This window comes from Artibeus jamaicensis, unplaced genomic scaffold (genome assembly GCF_021234435.1).
Source record: "Artibeus jamaicensis isolate MK-2021 breed Jamaican fruit bat unplaced genomic scaffold, CSHL_Jam_final contig_588, whole genome shotgun sequence".
NCBI classification, from domain to species: domain Eukaryota; kingdom Metazoa; phylum Chordata; class Mammalia; order Chiroptera; family Phyllostomidae; genus Artibeus; species Artibeus jamaicensis.
The window spans coordinates 3,246,326-3,266,572 of NW_026521895.1; the positions used below are offsets into that span (position 1 = coordinate 3,246,326).

Sequence of the window (20,247 nt, forward strand, 5' to 3'; positions counted from 1 at the left end):
ATCAATTTTAAAAGCAAAGATCATTCCCTAGTAGCCTTTATTTAAAGTTTCTGAATTCTGATCATATATTTAACATAAAAAACAACAGACTATTTTGTTTACCGTATTTGACTTATAAATTCAAAATTAATTCTGCATGTCGTACTTACATCAGCAAAGCTAGACATCACAGAGACCTCAACGCCCTGTGCATCAGTAACCAGCACACAAATACTACTGGATTCCATGCAAATTAATAGCCATGTTATGGGGGTTTCTCTAGTGCGCAAATCCATATATTTTCACCTTAACTGAACAGAAAGTTATCCTAATTAAATTGCTTTTCATGTATTTTTAGATAAAATTTTCTCATTAAAGGTCCCACTTAATACTTTGATTTTCGATAATGGAAAAGTAGTCACACTTAGCTTTCCAGTATGACACCTTTTCCCCAATTTAAAATTTGTTGATCAAAATTATGCAAATGAAATGAACATGTTAGGATCCTCCACAGGAAATAAAAATTATTACTAAGTGTCTATTAAATTATGTTTCAGATAATACAAACGAGAAAAGAAGAGGTTTTCTATCGAAGGTGTTAACAATCTAAGGCAGTGGTTTTCAACCTTCTTCATCCCATGGCGTACACTAATCACTAAAATTCTGTGGCATGCCAAAAATATACTTTTTGCTAATCTGACAAAAAACAGGTATAATTTAGATTCAATCATAGCCAATGGCAATTGTTGTATTGGCTGTTGTTACTTTTTTATTTGCTGATCTAAGGAAAAGGAGGTCAATGCCCCTGACTAAACAGTCCAGTATCATGTGTTTCAAAAATTCTTGAGGGATGCCAACTGAAAATCACTGATCTAAGGGGGAACAGAAACCATTTATGAAATAAGTTAGAATATTTATAGATGCCAACAAAGAACCAATACATAAATACAGAACATAAATATATTAAGCTGGATGACAGAATTAAATGGTTAACCAATTGTGGAGGAGGAAGTGGTAAAATTTGAGCTGACTTTTTAAAATGATCTGTAGACATGGACAGATAAGTTCATTTAGGTTAACAGGAACGTACAAAAACATAATCAGACTGGAGAAACCTGAATGGCAGGCTAAGAAGTGGCTTCATATGAGGCGAAAGGAGACCAGTCAGAGTCCCTCAGTCCCACTGCTCCCCAGTGGCACACAAGGCCAGAGTTTTAAATAGATGAAATATTCAGTTTAAAATTCCAAACAACATAAAAAAGTACACACTGAGATCTGTCCTCATCCCTGGTCTCTTCTACCCTATTTCTACTCATTCCTATGGATATTTGTTTCTTGTATAGTTTTTCAGTCTTTTTTTTTCTTGCAAATGTAAGCAAACAGGGTCTATAACCCAACATCCCTCCATTTTCTGACACAAAAGGTGATACTTGTATTCCTTTGTCCCTTGCTTTCACTCAACAATATACCTCACCTCAGTACATTGAGAATTTCCTTATCAATGAGCTCCTGATAAGATTATAGTAAAGTTTAGGAGGGTTTTTCTATTTATAAACTTTTTGTCCCTTCATCTTCTTCAGACTTCCTGATATAGGAGCTATTTTAGCTACTGTACAAATCTATTTTGAACAGCAAAAAAGATGAGGTAAAATTTTAGGAATAGAAAAATATAATATTAAAAATGGATGAAAGAGAGAGAGATCCCGGGAAAGAGACCCTGGAGATGGCTGTGGACGTGGAGAGGAAGACACAGATAATGAATAATTACATGAGAATGGCTATGAAAAGCAAAGCAGTGAAAAAAGTCAAAGACAACTCCTGGGAAACTAGGATGATGGTAGTAGCAATTATGTTAATGCAAATATTAGTTTGGGAAAGGCTAATTATCTGTAGGCTGACACCAGAAATGGGGGAGGGGGAAGTAATAAAGTAAAGTGTTAGGCTGGCTGACCTGCAGCCTCACACAACCTGTCCCAGCTAACCGAGCTGTTCAACCACTGTACACTGGGGTAAGTTCCCTCCAGTCATATCAAATAACTCACTTTTCATTAAACACGGTGTATCTAGGCATAGGCTCCGATTATTCCCTTAGCTTTTTAAAAATATATTCCTCTTTAATCTCCTGCCTGGTGAATTCTACTCATTGTTCAAGGACCAGTTTCTTTGCAACTCTTTCTTCAATCTGTTTTTTCCGCGTCTTGCCCCTCCCCCGGTCTCTTTCTCAGCTCTTAGAATTTATTACTCCTTTAAATGTGTACCAACAGCACTTTGCATACCTCTCCACAATAACAATGATCTCACATTATTCTCTTTTATTTTCATGCTATCCTTTTAAAAGTATAAACATCCTAGAGGGTATCTACTTAGTCATCTAACCCTAATAGTCTAATGAAGCGCCGTGGCTCATAACAAGGACTTGACACAACAACTGCTGAATTTCTAAGCTAAGATCAGGACATACACAGATAAGCAGTCGTCTGTAAAAGTCACGAGCCCTGGCTGGGGAGCTTAGTTGGTTAAGAGCGGTGTCCTGATGAATCAAGTTGTGGGTTGGATCCTTAGGGCACATACAAGAATCAACCAATGAATGCATAAATAAGTGGAACAACAAACTGATGTTTCTGACTCTTTCTCTCCCTTCCCGTCTCTCTAAAATTTAAAAAAAAAATCAATAAATAAATTTAAAAAAAATCATGGCCCGGCTGGGTGGCTCGGTTGGAACACTGTCCGTACACCAAAACATTTACAAACTGAATTTCTAGTCAGGGCACATACTTAGGTTTTGGGTTCAATGCCTAGTTAGGGCACAAATGGGAGGCAATGGATTGATGCTTCTTTCTTCTTCTCCCTTCCTCTCTTCAATTAAAACAAACAAACAAAATAAACAAACACAGAGCCCTACTGCCCTGGCTTGGTTGGTTGGGTGTTGTCCTGCAAAGATGAAAGGTCACCAGATTGATTCTGGGTCAGGGCACCTGCCTAGGTCGCAGCATGGTCCATGCTGGTGTGTGAGAGAGAGGCTACGGATCAAAGTTTCTCTCTCACACTGATGTTTCTCTCCCTTTCTTTCTTCCTCCCTAACCCCTCTTTAAAAATCAACAAAGTCTTTAAAAAAATAAATTAAAAAGTATTCTCAGATGAGGACTAAAAAGATAAAAGTCATGAAAGTAGATTAATGAACTTCTAAAGGTGAAAAATGTATAAACAATGTAGACTTAAGTGATTTGATGTATAAAACTAAGTACGCTAAATGAAATGATACAATCAGTAAAGAAACATTAGATTCGTTTTGTTCTTCCTGATATATTAATTTACTCACACTTTAACTTCTAATAAGCAATGAAAACAAAATCTAAAAGCAACTTAGTTTGACTGGTAATGGGTAGGGAGCTTCTTTGGGAGGTGAAAAAAATGTTCTAAAATATACGATGGGTGCGGTTGTACAACTGTGTGTGTGAATACACTAAAAAACACCGACTTGTAAATTTTAAACAGTAATTTTTTTAGAATTACATGGGACATGAATTATATATACCTCAATGAGGCTGTTAAACAAAAGTAACCAAGGCTTTCGGTATGCTATCTGCGAGAGAGTTCCATGAAGGAAGGAATGGATTGAGTAAAAATTTTCTAACCTGCCTAAGAGAACAGGTATCTTTCAGTATCTATTATGTACAAGCACTTTACTTAGAGCTATGGCATTCAAATTTTTTTAAATACTGAACCCCGGAACCCTCTCTTTCAAACCAAACCTTCTGCAGACCCTAAACATAAAGTGGATACAAGTAACCAATTAAATGTTTCAAGTGTACTAGAAAACAGTGTTTAAAAACTAGTGAGATAAGACTATCTCATTTTAATTCTCCAAATAATACTAGGAGCCAGAAATTATTAGTCTCATATTAAAGATGAAGAAACAGACACACAGAAACGTATATTACTCAAGGTTACCAGAGCAGTAGTAGAGTTGAGATTCGAATCCGGGTCAGACTCCAATGTACACCACAGATAAAGAGTAGAAAAAATTATATTTTCCTCAAGTACAATGTATTGCTTCCTTTGCATATATGCTTCATGAAAAAAAGTATATATGTCAATTAGTACATATTTGGGTTTTTTGTAATATACATAATTTATGTATATGTGCCAAAAGGTTATTTTGGCCAGAGACATAATAATTTATAGATCCTTTTTCAGTTTATTGAAATAGGGATAATTGAAGTAAGGGATTAGTGAAATAATTTCTATAATCCCCCAAACTGATTATTTTTCTGCAATATGAGTTCAAAGGAGAATACAATTTAGATAACAAGAGTTATACAGAAAAATTAAAAATATAAAATAATAAGGTCAAGATAAACAAATTTTTGGTAGATTCAATAAATGTTAAGAATGAATAAGAAAGGAATTTCAGAGAAAACTGAAATTCTATGTATGGAATATAAATTTTAGCTAGTAACTATAAATTCAGAGAGGCATGAACTTCTTAAAAATCCCTTTTAAAAATCAGCTGTCCCCTTTCTGCATAGTAATGGAACACTCTTAAGAGTTATCTAGGATATACAAGCACAGTTGACCCTTGAACAACAGGAGTTTGAACTGGGTGAGTCCACTAATACACGTGGTTTTTTAAATTAATACATAGTCTACCCTCTGTATCCTGGGTTTTTCAAGAGTGGACTAAAACAACCTTGTACCCAAAATGCTATGTCTGATTTCAACTAGAGGTGGCTGGCCCCACCTCCTGTGTTGTTCAAGCATCAACTGTAGCATACAAACTTTGTCTTTTGAAAATCATTAACTAAAAACAATTGTCATGACCCACATAGGAAGGACATGAAGTGAATTCCCTTTCCCTTCTGACAACTGATGAGTACGTTTCCTTCCTTTTACTGTTCCTCTTTTCATTCTAGCCAGGTGATCCATGAAATTATATTGGAAGGTGTTCTGTAATACAGGTGGTGGGCTGGAAATATTTACTTTGGGGCACTTGCTCATATGTCAGAATAAAATTCACCCCACACCTTTACCTCATTTCTGTGCAGAGATGGGACAGCATCCTGGCGCGGAACCTGGTTTGGATCTTCAATTTCTACAACAGGCTATCAATCTTACTACTCGGTTATCTCATTTCCAAATACGTAACATCTTTTTTTCTCAACCAAACCATCAAAGTTCTAGAATCTAGGTCCAAATCTGAATGTGTAACCTCAACTTCTCTGTAACTCCCATCAAAAGCCCATCTGAAAAAAGTGATGATATATTAAAGAATGCACAACTCTTTAATTCTTTCCACTTGAGATATTAAAATGGTATAAACTTAGACTTTACTACCTTGGTGACTTGTAAAACTACCCTCATTTAATTATATTTTAATATCATACCCTTGACTTTTATTAAAGTTGCCATGAAATACATGACTGTAACTGATACTAAAATATGGCATCATCCAACCACTGGTTTATTTAGAGAGTACCTGATATGAGCAATGTCTTTTGTAATACATGCTAAGAAATACTTTGCTTAGAATAAAAACACAAAAACCAGAAATTTCCGTTTCTGATGAGAAGTTTAAATTTTGTTCTTTTTTAAAACTTAATCACCTCTCTCTCTTTTTAAAGTCTTGGTTGCCAGAAACTTCAAAGCCAAATTTGAGAATTACCATTTTAACTATATAGCAACTATAATGAGTTTTTATTTCATTATTCTGTCATATGTGCTATCTATGAAAGATGCCTTAAACCTCTTTAAGAATAAGGAAACACCTTTATTTATAAATTTATCCTATAAACTGACTCCTAATAAAAATATTTAAATTCTGACTAAAGTGATCTATTAATACAACATTTAAAATGTACATGAAGTAATCTTTATAGATGACAAGTATTAGAAAATACAAGTAAGAGCCCTGGTCGGTGTGGCTCGGTTAGACCACTGTCCTATAAACTGAAGGGTCGCAGGTTCAATTACAGTCAGGGCACATGCTTAGGTTGCAGGTTCGGTCCCTGGATGGGGCGCACACAAGAGGCAACTGATTGATATTTCTCTCTTACATCAATGTTTCCCCCCCCCCCCCACCATACCTTCCCCTCTCTCTAAGCATGCCCTCTGGTAAAGAAAAAAATATTAGCAACCTTATAATAAAATATCAAAAACTGCTTTATAATATTTCTGGAACAAGTTTTACATGGTACTTGTAAACTATTATAAATTTCATTTTACTACGCCTCTAGAAGCACTTGGTTTTAATTAAGCAAATTAAATCCAAAGATAGCACATGAAAAGAAACAATAAAACCCAGAGCAGAAATCAATGAAATTAAAAACAAGAAATCAGTAAAGAAAAATCACTGGAACCAAAAGCTGGTTCCCCCCCGCAAATATTTTATTTATTTATTTTTAGAGAGGAGAAGGGAAGGAGAAAGAGAGTGAAACATCAATGTGTGGTTACCTCTCACATGCCCCAAACTGGGGACCTGGCCCACAACCTAGGCATGTGCCTTCACTGGGAATTGAACTCGTGACCCTTCGATTTACAGGCCTGTGCTCAATCCACTGAGCTATACCAGCCAGGGCTGGTTCTTCAAAAGATCTTTCAAATTGATAACTCTAGTCAGGTTAACTATGAAAAAAGGAGAGGGAACACAAATGACTAATGTCAGAAATGGAAGAAGGGCCATCCTTACCAATCCCATGACATTATAAACCTATTCCTTGAAAGACAATCTGCCAAAACTCACTAAAGGAGAAACAGGTTATTTGAATGGGCCAAAAACTATTAAAGAAATTAATCAATAGGTAAGTTTCTGAAACAGAAAGCATCAGGTGAAGATGGGTTCATTAGTGAATTCTCCCCAACATTAAGGAAGAAGTTACACCAATTCTCTACAATGTCTTCTAGAAAACAGAATGCAAATGAGAAACTAGATGATTTCCAGCTAAGATCAGGAACAAGGCAAGGATGCACCCTCTCACACTCCTATTTGACATTATACTGGAAGCCCTAGTTAATGGAATGAACATAAAATGAAATAAGAGGTATACACATTGGGAAGATAAAAGTAAAATCATCATTTTTTGTAGATGACATGATTGTCAATGTAGGAAATTCCAAAAACACAATACTTCTGGAACTAACAAGTGACTAACTACAGCACGGTTGTAAGACACGAGGCTGATACACAAAAGTCAACGGCTACATCAGGAGAAAAGTCAAAAACATCCCCTCACTCTCCCTGTCAACATCGTTGAAGGTCTTAGCTGATGCAGTAAGACGAGGAAAGGAAATCAACAGAGTAGAGCATGGGAACGAAAGAAATAAGACTGTCCTTGTTCACCGATGACATGCTTGTCTATCTAGAAAATACCACAGAAAAAACAAAAATCTCTAGAAATTACTAAGTGACAACAGCAAGGCTGCAAGACACAAGGTTAATATATAAAAATCAACTGTTTTCCAATATATTAGCAATGAATAACTGAAATTTGAAATTAACATTATCATTTCCATTAGTATTCAAAGCATAAACAAATGGAAGTTGTAAGTCTAACAAAACATGTACATGATCAATATGCAAAAAAATACAAAATTCTGATAAAAAATTTAAAAAAACAGATTTTGGACTATAAGACACACCCCCTTCAATTTGGGAGGGAGACGGGTGTGCGTCTTATACTCCGAATGTAGCTTACCTGGTTCGCTATGTGTGTGGGGAGGTGGGGGTGGGGATACGGGGTGGCCTTTGTTACTTAGGTTATTAAATATTTTACCACCTTTTTTGCTTCAAATTTTTCCCTCTATTTTCTTCCTCTAAAACCTAGGTGTGTCTTACAGTCCAAAAAATTTGGTACCTCATATTCATGAATAGGAAGACTTAGTATTGTCAGTTCTTTCCAACTTGATCTACAGAATCAACCAATCCCAATAAAAATTGCAGCAAGTTATTTTGTAGATATTCACAAAACGATCCTAAGATTTATACGGAGATATGAAAGACCCAGAATAGCCAACACAGTCAAGGAGAAAAAATAAAGGAGGATGGATAATACCTGATTTTTAAGATTTACATAATAAAACTATAGTAATTAAGACCATGTGGTAGACAAATACACCAATGAAACAGAAAAGAGAGTGCAGAAATAGATCCATACAAATAAAGCCAACTGATCTTTGACAAAAATGCAAATACAATTAATTAAAGAAAAAGACAATCTTTTCAAAAAATGGTGCTGGAACAATTGTACGTCCACGTGTAAGAAAATGAATCTAGACACAGACACTACAACTTCACAAAAATTAACTAAAAATGGATGAAAGACCTAAATGTAAATTGTGAAACTATAAAACGCCCAGAGATTACTTAAGAGAAAATTTAGATGACCTTGGGTATAGTGACAACTTTTTAGATACAGCACCAATGGCACAATCCATGAAAGAAATAATCAATAAGCTAGACTTAATTAAAAATTTCTGTTCTCTTAAAGACACTGACAAGAGAATGAGAAGACAAGCCATAGAAAGGGAGAAATATTTTCAAAAGACATATCCATTAAAAAAAACTGCCCTCCCCAAAGTACAAAGAGCTCTTAAAACTCAACAATAAGAACCCGATGATAAAATGAGCCAGACTTGCACACCTCACCAAAGAAGATACAGATGGCAAATAAGCATATAAAAGATGTTCCGCATCATACGTCGTCAGAGATCTGCAGATTAAAACCACCAAGGAGAATGGCTGAAATCCAACACTGACAACACCAAAGGCAAACAAGGCTGCGGAGCAACGGGAGCTCTCATTCGCTGCTGGAGGGACTGCAATGGTGGAGTCACTCTGGAAGACAGTTTGGCAGCTGGCAGTTTGTTACAAGTCCAACCATACTGTTACCATATGATTTAACAATCACCTTCTTTGGTATTTCCCCAAAAGAGTTGAAAACTTCTGTCTACCCAAAAACTTTCAAGTGAATGTTTATTGCACCCTTATCCTATCTGTGAAAAAGCTGAAAGCAACCAACATATCCTTCAATAGCTGAATGGACAAACTATGGTACGTTTAGAAAAATAAAAAATAAAAAAAATATATATATATAGTCAGCAATAAAAAGAGATGGGCTTTCAATCCACGAAAAGATATGGAGGGATCTTAAATGCATAACAGGAACTGAAAGAAGCTGGCCTGGAAAGGCTACATACTATATGATTTCAACTCTGTGACATTCCGGAAAGGATAACACTGTGGAGACGGTAAAAAGGTTGGTGGTTGTCAGGGATTCACAGGAAAAAAAAGGGATGAAAAGGTGGAGCACAGATGATTTTTAGGGCAATGAAACTACTCTGTATGATACTGTCATAATACATGTCTTTATACATTTGTCAAAAACCACAAAGTGAACAACACAAAAAGCCCAATAAACATGAACTTGAGTAATAATGTATTAATACTATCCATTTTAACAGATGTACCACACTAATACAAAACAGTAACCGGGTAAACTGGGGGTGGGTGGTTCAGGGAGTATATAGAAATACTCTGTACTTTTTACTTTTTCTACAAAAATAAAATTGTTCTAGCTTTTCTTTGATACCCTGAGAAGGGCCCATACAGTGTTGTTCTCATTTTCCAGGTAATTTAAAGGGAAAGTTCCACAATGTCTGGAGCCCTTAATGTGCTGCAAATGAAGGAGGAGAATGTCTTCAAGTTCCTTGCAGCAGGAAGCCACTTAGGTGGCACCAAACTTGACTTCCAAGTGGAATAGTACAGCTGCAAGAGGAAGAGTGGTGGTATCTACATCATAAAAATGTGAAGAGAACCAGGGAGATTTGCTGGCAGCTTGTGCCATTGCTGCCACTGAAACCCTGCTGACGTCAGTGTCATATGGTCCAGGAACACTGGCCAGTGAGCTGTGCTGAAGTTTGCTGCTGCCACTGGAGCCACTCCTGCTGCCGGCTGCTTCATTCCTAGAACCTCCACTAACCAGGCCCTGGCAGTCTTCTGGGGGCTGAGACTTCTGGGGGTGGTTACTGATCCCAGGGCTGACCACTAGCCCCGCACAGAAGTGTCTCATGTTAACCTGCCTACCACTGCTCTGTGTAACAGACTCTTCCCTCTGTGGTATGTGGTCACTGTCACCCCTGGCAACAGCGACGAGGGGGCTCACTCAGTGGGTCCAATGTGGGTCGGTGGGTCTGGAAGCGTACTACAGGCACTGCCCTGCCAAATACAGGGAAAAAATCCCAGACGGACTCAGATTAGTGCCTTGGGGAAGAGGGAACACACCCACCATCTTCCCTGACGCCTAAAAGGCAACTGCCATGGGAGATCCAGGAATCACAGCCCCAGTTCCTCCAAAGCTCTCTCAGAAACAGTCAGGTCTGAGACTAGTCTAAGATGGACAGCAGGTCAGTAGGCAGAGACAGGCGAGGCAGATCCGTGATGATTTGGGATGTTTGCTGACATGCCTCTGAACCCAGTGCTGACAAAAGCCAAGTGTGCAGAGCAGCCAGGACCAGAGGAATCAGCCACAAACTGCGGATTGCCTGTAGCCTGGAAAAGGCAGCAGAGGGACAGATGTGAACAGTACCTGACATTGGCTTATACCAGACTCAGACATCAGAGTTGCTTTCAAAGGGAGAAAACAGAAGGCGAGATCTGAACTCTGCTGAGACAAATCCACTTGGTTCTCTCTTTTTTAAAAATCATTTTTGCTATTTTTCATAGGTTTTGAATTACTTTTTCTTTTCCTTTTATTTTTAGTGTTCTAATTTTTTCATATCTCCAACTCTAATTTACTCTTATCTTTGATTACTCCATTGTTACCTTCTTCTCATCCTTTATTATTGTTATTTTTTGTTTTCCTTTCCCTGTTTTCCTCTTTCATTCATTTTGAGTATTAGTTTTCTTCCCCTTTCTCCTCATAATCACTTTTCTTTCCATTGGTCTTCTTATACTCTTTCTCCTTTCTCCCTTTCTCTACTTTTCTCTTTCCACTTTTATTATTCTTTGCTCTCTTGCTGTTGATAATGTTGTGATGGTTGGAGGGTTGCTTGTTGTGGTGTGGTTTTTATGTTGTTTTGCTTTGTTCTGCCAGCACCCACATAACAGTGTACAGCACACAGTGGGGGCTGAACATCTTAGTCAGCTGGAGGGGAGTTCCCACCAATGAAAGGGTCAGTAATAATCAGGACCCAAATACAACAGAATACTCCACATAGCCCACAGAGAACATTCCTAGAGCATCCAGATCAGGAGAGCAAGGAGTCTGCACCACTGGGTCCCACAGTAATCCTAACCCACGAGGCACTCCACAACACAGAGAGTCAAAGCAATCTATCTAAAACATAGAAGCAAAACAGGCAACTAAAATGGGGAGACAAAGAAACAAATGGAAGAAAAAAAGGAGTCTTCAGAGAAAGAGCTACATGAAATCCAGGCGATCAATTTATCAGACATAGAGTTCAAAGTAATGGTTATAAGGATGCTCAAGAAATTTAGTAGGAACTACATGAGCATGAAAAAGGACGCAGAAACCTTGACTAAGAACCCGCTGAAAATGAAGAATGCAATGTCTGAAATGAAGAACACCCTAAAAGGAATTAAAAGGAAACTAGATGAAACAGAGGATTCAATCTGAGAGCTGGAAGACAAGGTAAGAAAAAAAAACACAGGCAGAGCAACAAAATGAAAAAAGACTGACCCCCCCCCCCCCCCCCCCCCCCCCCCGCAAATGAGGATCATTTAAGGGAGCTTTGGGACAATGTAAAACGGTAACAATATTTGCATCATGGGGATACAAAAAGGAGAAGAAAAGGAGTAAGGGATAAAAAAACCTATTTGAAAAAATAATGACAGAAAACTTCCCTAACTTGTTGAGGAAAAAAGTCACTAAGTCTGGGACGCACAGAGGGCCCCAATCAAGATGAACCCAAAGAAGCCTACTCCAAGACACGTCACAATCAAAGTGGCAAAATTTACAGACAAAGAGAGAATCTTAAAAGCAGCAAGGGAGAAAGAACTAGTAACTTACAAGGGAATTCTGAAAGGCTACCAGCTGCTTTCTTAACAGAAACACTGTCAGAAGGGATTGGCTTATGAAATATTCCAAGTAATGAAAAGCAAGGACCTGCAACCAAGACTACTCTATCCAGAAAGGCTCTTGTTTAAAGAAAGTGAAATGAAGAGCTTCCCAGACATACATACATACATAAATAAAGCTAAAAGAATACATCTCCATCATGCCAGTATTGCAAGAGATGCTAAAGGGACTGCTTTAAAAAGAAGAAATAGAGGAACACAGGTACAAAGGGAAAATGGCAATGAGTAAGTACCTGTCAATAACAACCTTAAATGTAAATGGATTAAATGCTCCAATCAAAAGGCACAGAGTAGCTGAATAGATAAGAAAACAGGACTTGCATAGATGCTGTCTACAAGAGATCCACTTCAGAACAAAAGACCTACATGGGCTGAAAGTGAAGGGATAGAAGGAATTTTCCATGCAAATAGGCAAGAAAAAGAAGCTGGGGTAGCAATATTTATATCAGACAAAACAGACTTCAAAACAAAGGCCATAGAAAGAGAAAAATAAGGTCAATACATAATACTTAAGGGAGTAGTCCAATAAGAGTATAAAACTCTTGTAAACATATATGCACCCAATATAGGATCATCTAAGAAAGAGATACACAGCAATACAGTCATTGTAGGGGACTCTAACACTCCGCTGTCAGCAATGGGGTGTTAAAGTTTGATTTTTCAAACAAAAAAAATCAACAAAAATATTGCATTGAATGACATTCTAGAGCAAACAGACTTGAACCCTAGGGCACTATTGGTGGGAATGCAGACTGGTGCAGCCACTGTGAAAAATAGCATTGAATTTCCTCAAAAAATTAAAAACAGCACTGCCTTTTGATCCAGCAATTCCATTGCTGGGAATACACTTAAGAATCCCAAAATACCAATGCAAAAGAACCTATACACTCTTATGTTCACAGCAGTGCTATTTACAACAGCCAAGTATTGGAGACAGCTTAAGTGCTACCAGTGGATGAATGTATTAAAAAACTGTGGTACATTTACACAGTGGAATACTACACAACAGAAAGAAAAGAAGAGAAATTCCTACCTTTTGTGACACCATGGATGGAACTGGAGAATATTATGCTAAGTGAAATAAGCCAGGTGGTGAAAGACAAATACCATGTGATATCAGTTATAAGAGGAATCCAATGAACAATATAAACTACCCAGCTCAACAGAACCAGAGACAAAGAAACATGGAACAGACTGACAGTGGCCAGAGGGGAGGAGAGAGGGTGGAATGAAGGAAAGAAGGGGAAGGGACTAGTCAAAGATCATGTATGACTGGCCCATGCACACGGACAACAGTGTAGGGAATGAGGAGTGAACTGGGCAGAGGGGGGCCAAGGAGGAAAAATTAGGACAACCGTAGTAGAAGAAACCAGAATAAAAAAAAGATCAGTCCAAATCTAGCCAGAGAAATGTTCTAATTTCTTGGACACTAAAATTCCTCCCCCTACTGTTACCTGGAGAGTAGTGAGCAGTTCATCAGTCAGTTAATGTGAAGAATGATAAAAAAAAAAAAAAAATCTACGTTGTATATGCACATTTAAAACATTCCTTTAACTTAAGACCTGAAATGTAAAACTGTCTGCCAATCTTGATGGAGGTCCAAGACGTCTTCTTTGAGTAGAGGTTCACTAACTTAACATTTTTCCTCTTTTCTTGCATAAAACACTCCTAAAAGGGATCACCTATGATTTTTCAGTCTCACTTTCTTTGAAGTGGAACAAAAAACTTGTAGATATTTGCAAAGCAATTTTAATAATTCTGAAATTTTCTAATCCTTTACTTTTTAAAATCCACTAATTTAAATAATAATTAAACTACCACTTTCTTGAATCTAAGACACGAACTTAAGTTTTCTAGAAACAATCCTCTTTTCTTATTCATTAATTAATATAGGTAGATTGAAATCAAATAGAAATAACTTCCTTTGGTAAGCAAAAAATTCAACTTGTAAAACATACTAGCTATCAGTTGTCAGCACGTCAATAATGTGGCCAGTCGCCACAATGTTTTACAGAGGAAATAAAGGGCATCAGTTCATTTGGTGTGTTGACCAGTAGAGATCAGTTCAGAGAATTTCTTCTTTATTGTGAAAGCTTATCCTCTCCTAAGAAAAATAAAGAAGGTGAATGAATGAAAAACTAGCCCTTGGAGGAAGGGCTGTGGTTACAAGCTAGCACTGCCAGCAAGGGCTGAGCTTTGCCCAGAGCGTAGACCTGAAGCTGTACATGTGCTTGATCAGATGGTGTATGTCTTCAGATCTAATTCAGTACCTCTTAACTTTCTCCATAAGAACAACACAAAAGTGAGGGTTCAGCAACAATGAAGAGTGGATCCACAACAGCTTGCTAAGAGCTTGTCCCTTGGCTACAAGGGGTGCAACATTCTGATGCTACAGCTTTGTCTGAAATAGGAGCATTAGGTGAGTGAGCAAATAGCGTTTCTCTCTCATCTACCATGATTTACATGTAGGTATCTTTTACTTTTCTTAGCTATTAGGTGCTGAAGAGTACGTGATTCTATTTGGCAATACAGGTGGGATAAAAATAATTAAAAAAAATTAAAATTTCTCTGCAAATTATTTAAGTAGTCCCAGAAGCCATTATGCAACAACTAGTAAGTGGGGAAAGTCACACTTGTGTGAGAAATAAAAGAACTGCTAACAAAAAGGTTTAAATAGTATGAATTATTGGGCTTTCAGTCAAGATGGCAGAGTAGGTAAATGTGGTATTTGCATCCTTCCATGACTACGTCAAATTATAACTGAACTATGGAAGACTATCACTGAGAACTGCATGAAATCTAGCTGAAAAGAAGTCCTATAACTAAGGATTTACAGAAGAAGCCATCTCTAGACTAGTAGGAGGGGCAGAGATGCAGAAAGGGCTGGTCCAACACCAAGTGTGGCAGGTAAAAACTGGGAGGGGTATCTTGGCTGTGGAGGTTGCCCCTGAGAGTGAAGAGTCCCAGCCCCACACCAGTTGCCCTGGCCTAGGATTCTAGTACCAGGAAGAAGTGCCCATAACTTCGGAATGTAAAAAACAGTGGGGACTGAGACTGAGTGAGATGGAGGACTTCTGGAGTCCCGGGTATTCCTCTTAAAGGTCCCCCACGCAAGAACTTATTTGATCTCCAGCTCTGGGGCAGCAGCTCAAAGGGCACCCCAGCTCAAAAGGCACCAGGGGCATACAGGGAGAAACTGAATTGTCTGGCATCAGGATGAGAGCTGGAGGACAGCTTTCTCCCAGACAGATGTGCTGGCAGAGACCACTGGTCCTTTGCTGAGCCATCCCACCACAGAGGCAGCAGGTGGGAGCCATATCTAAGTCTCCGTCAGCCTGGCTATCACTATTCCTCAGACTCTTCCCTACCAACTTTCGGGCCCACCCAAGGTGCTTTCAGTGGCTTTTCCACATAAATGGCCTGTTTTGGCTCATGCTGTGCAATTTTCTAAAATCTCTCAAAGACCCTGGGTAAACAGACATGTACAATTTTTCTCCACTTTACAGAGTTGCTACATAGAAAAGGGGAAATATCCACAGAATGATTTATAGACTGAAATTGTTTCTATTCCTGTAGGTGCATGAAAACAGCAATTAGCAATATCAGTATCTTTCTAAACAAAGGAAAAAAATTAGGTTGTTAGCTTAATAGAAATTATGAATGTTTAAACCCGGTGCTGCACAATGCTCATCATCTATCTACATTAGCTTCTTTTTAATGCCCTGCAACTTTTAAAATCATTGAAAACCAAAAATGTTTAAGTCCCTTTTCCATAAATCCAAGGTGCTAACATCTCTGACGGGTAGCAAGTATATTCAGCTTTTTTACATTGCTTTTCCAAATGTATCATATTAAATGGAAAGTAGGAGGTCACACCCTAGGATATGGTCGAGCTGTCACTGGAATTTGGCAACATGTCCAGAGAATAAGTACTTGTAGAATGCTGAAGAACTAATTAAGTCAAGCTAATATGGGGTAATCATGAATAGAGTAATGAGAAAAACCATAACAACATATAGGAGGTCCACTACCTTTGTTTCAAAATCACAGTACAACAGGAGATAGTAAGGAGATGTAATGCTAACACTAATCTAAAACTAAAAAGTTCAGAACAAAGTTACGTAATGAAATGATACTTTAATGGAAATTTTAGACAACTGTAATAAAATGGATTTCTAAGTCTGCATTACTGTAGTCAGATGTAGGTCCACTGTTGAAAGAATATGTGTACAGACAGTAGTAAGGCAGTGCGACGTAGCAGAAATATCAGATTCTAACCTCTGTTTACTGAGTGTGTGACCTTGGGCAAACGAATTCTCTCTAATTACTAAGTTTCCTTACTTGCAAAAAGTGAAGGTAATAATACTACCTCAGTGCTATAGTGAGAGCCGAGGAGATAATGAATATGAAAGCATCTTACAAAGCATAAAACCCTACGTAAACAGAAATTATATGGTGGGGGGAAAACAATTAAATTTACCTTTATATGTTCTAAAACAGCAGTAGCGACATTTGTATGAAGATCAATAAGTCTTTTTTTTTCGAGGAGCTCTGGCAAAGAACTACAAGCATCAAAATAATGAAAATTAACCATTAAATTTCTAAGAAAATGACACAGACCTTAATAAAATCTACACCTGGGTGTTTCCTCTGAGAAAACTTAAAGTAGTAAACATAGTAAGTTTAACTATTAACTGAGAGTTTAATACAGGTGAAGTGCTTCTTAGTTTATCTGCCTCCTAAATATCATTATTCCACCACTTCACTTTCTGGTTCCAAAATTTGCAGGTTTAGAATAAAATGAGATTAATGGAAATATAATTGCACTTATATTTCTAAAACATATTTCTCTCTCCTTGATGGCATTTAAAGTATCCAAAAGAAAGGTTTAAACTTGAGGCAATGAAGTAATAGTAGCAATGATAATTTAGTAACAACTTACATTACTTTATCACCAATATTATCTTCTTGGCAAAATTACCCTCATTATACAATTTTCCAACTACTGAAAGAAGCAAATGATTTGCTATATAAGGAATTTAAATGAGCTTGAATGTGTTAAAAACACAATTTAGTTTTTTAAAGGTATACGAGGTCTGTCCAGAAGGTATCTAGCCACATAATATGAAAAAGAGAGACATTTATTGAAGATACAAGATAGAAGAAACACTGTACAGAGGACAATTCCGCTTTAGTCCCCTTCGAAGGAGGTACCTTGGGACCTCACAGTTCCCCCAGTCACCATTAGTTGCCCTGCCATATTTTCCTGAATCTCATCAAGGGTCTGAAATCTCTGCCTTTTCAAAGGTAATTTTAATTTTGGGAAAAGCCACAAGTCACAGAGCACCAAATCTAGGCTGTAGAGGGGCTGAGTCACCTGGGTGATTTGATGTTTCACCAAAAAAATCTGCATGAGATATGATGTAAGAGCAGGCATGTTGTTGTGATGAAGCTGCCAATCACCAGCTGTCCACAGCTGTGGCCTTTTGAATCATCCAAATAGTATTTCTATTTGCTCAGTCATTTTAAATGTGATGGCCACACAGTACACATGCTCACTCAACAGCATGAATCGCCACCACTCTCTAACACAGAGAAGTCCTCACTGTTCACACTTGAGCATTCCAGTCCACTCTCCTCGGCTGCCAGGTTACATCAATGTCACATAAACCATTCTCTTTATATTAACAATGGCTGGACTTTTTCTAGACAGACCTCATATGCTATTACCTACTATTTCCCATTATTAAAAAATACTAACAAATTTAACTCCTAAATAAATCGTATCAAGAGAAAGACTTCAAAGAGGATATATTCCTTACTTACCTAACAGCTGATGTTAGCTTAGCGGTATTGTCAGAAAGCATACTTATGGCTCCTTCATCTTCCCCTTCTAGTCCCTGGGAAGGTAAAAAAGTTCCCAGTATTATTCACACAGCCCAAGTATGAGCATAAAAATCAAAATATTTCTAAGATCACTGATGAACTGTAAGATTTAGGTCACCCAGAAAAACAATTTTCCTTTAAGGAGCAAGCATATGCCTTTGGCAGCTACAGATAAATTCTATCAACTACCAGCCTAATAAATGGTTGATGACAAACAGCTACAAAAAAGGATCAGCTGGCATTTTCACATAAAGAAATCAGCCCAGAAACTTGTCACGGGTCACACAGTAATAAACATAGAGCTAAAATCTGAAGTTAGATCACAGTATAGAATGAGTGGCACTGGAACATATATTTCTAAATTAAAGCGACATTATATATATTTTTTCGAATTATAAATTCATACTCCTTAAAAAGTGTTTTCTCTACTCCTGAGTATTTATATTTCTTTATGAAGAAAATCTTTTATATAAGTTGAGTTCTTTTGTTATTACAGTAATAAATGACCTTGGATTTTTATGAGAAGAAAAAAATATTAACTTCTTTCTCCCTCCAGAAGACCTTCTGCTTCTCTATAATTCTAAAAAAAGCAAAAAGAATCTTACCATAATGCTTTTAAGTCGTTTAACTTCATCTTCCTGTGCTCTGTAAGATTCTAGTTCTTGCTGAACTGATTCAGCAACTTCTGGGAATGGACTGAAACAATATTGCACAGAAGGGGTTAATATATGAAATTTACAGAGAACTCAAGACAACTCCAAAAAAACAAACAACTCAATTAAAAAGTGAGAAGACCTGAATAGACACTTCTCCAAAGAGGACATACAATTGGTCAGTAGACATATAAAAAGATGCTCACTATCACTAATCAGAGAAATGCAAGTTAAAACCCCAATGAGATAGCAAAAAATTGTTAGAAAGGCTATCATCAATAAATCAACAAACAACAAGTGTTGGCGAGGATGTGGAGAAAAGGGAACCCTCATGCACCACTGGTGGGAATGCAGGCTGGTGCAGCCACAATTAAAAAACAGTGTGGAGATTAATGAAAAAATTAAAAACAAAACTGCCTTATGACTCAGCATTTCTACTTCTGGGTATACATGAAGAAACCGAAAATACTAATTTGAAAGAATATATGCACCCTTATGCTCACTGCATCATTATTTACAATAGCCAAGATTTGGAAGCAATCCCAGTGGCCATCAATAGTTGAGTAGATTAAAAAACTGTGGTACCTATATACAGTGGAATATTACTCAGCTATAAAACAAACTGAAATTTTATCACTTGAGACAGTATGGACAGACCTGGAGGATATTATGCTAAGAGAAATATGCCAGACAGAAAAAGACAAACACCATTTGATTTCACTTACATGTGGAATCTAAAGATCAAAATAAATGAACAAAATAGAAAGAGACTCATAGGTACAGAGAATAGACTGATGGTTGCCAGAGGGCAGAAGGTTTGATGGGTGGGGTAAAACAGGTGAAAGAAAGGACTAAGAAGTACAAATTGGTAGTTACAAAATAGTCATAGGGATTTAAAGTAAAACATAGGAAATATAGTCAACCATATTATAACTATGTATGGTGCCAGGTGGGTACTGGAAATACCAGGGGGAACATTTTATAAAGTATATGACTGTCTAACCTGTATACTGTATACCTGGAACTAATACAAAATATTGCTGAATGCAAACTGTAACTGAAAAAAAAAAGTTACACGCAGATTTTCCACTGCGCAGTGGTAGGGATTGGGAGGAGGTTGGTACCCTTAACCCCCTTGCATTGTTCATAGGTAAACTGTGTATTACAAATACTATTTCTTTAAAATGCATAATACTTATATATCTAAACAAATTTAATTTCTATTCTCTTCATTAACCATATCACATGGTTTCTCTTCATCTATGTGCTATTAGGTAGAAAAGTAAAATACCTAAGTGACTAAAGAAAATATCTGAAGTTTCCTTATTTGAGTGAAGAGATAGTTTTTTCTTAAGCTTTTTCCTCTTAGGGAACGTAAACTTTAAAGTTAACTTAAAAATATGCTACATCCTCTCTAAACAACCTAAATGTAATTACTTGTATTGCACTACTCTGGACGAAAATGTAGACTACGAAATTCTAAAGAGAAAAAAATTATTTAAAATAAAGCGAATCATAATAGTACTCAAACTTGCCATAGTTAGAAAGAGGAAGATAGTGGCTTTCTCCGTAGAGAAAACGAAATTCTTTGCTATGACAATATGACTTTCCAGTGTTAAAAACTTGTAAATACAAAAA

The 20,247-nt window shown here is 37.2% G+C and overlaps 1 protein-coding gene across 3 annotated transcripts in view; it reads right to left on the reverse strand.

The window, feature by feature from the left end:
- Positions 1–20,247, reverse strand: part of SCFD1 (sec1 family domain containing 1) — a 101,107-nt gene that overhangs the window by 42,802 nt on the left and 38,058 nt on the right. For all 3 annotated transcript variants that reach the window (XM_053670492.1, XM_053670493.1, XM_053670494.1), the window contains 3 exons: positions 18,562–18,652; positions 17,897–17,970; positions 16,551–16,632 (listed from right to left, as the gene is read on the reverse strand). In XM_053670492.1, the coding sequence (XP_053526467.1) occupies positions 16,551–16,632; positions 17,897–17,970; positions 18,562–18,652 (247 nt within the window). The remainder of the gene's footprint in view (positions 1–16,550; positions 16,633–17,896; positions 17,971–18,561; positions 18,653–20,247) is intronic.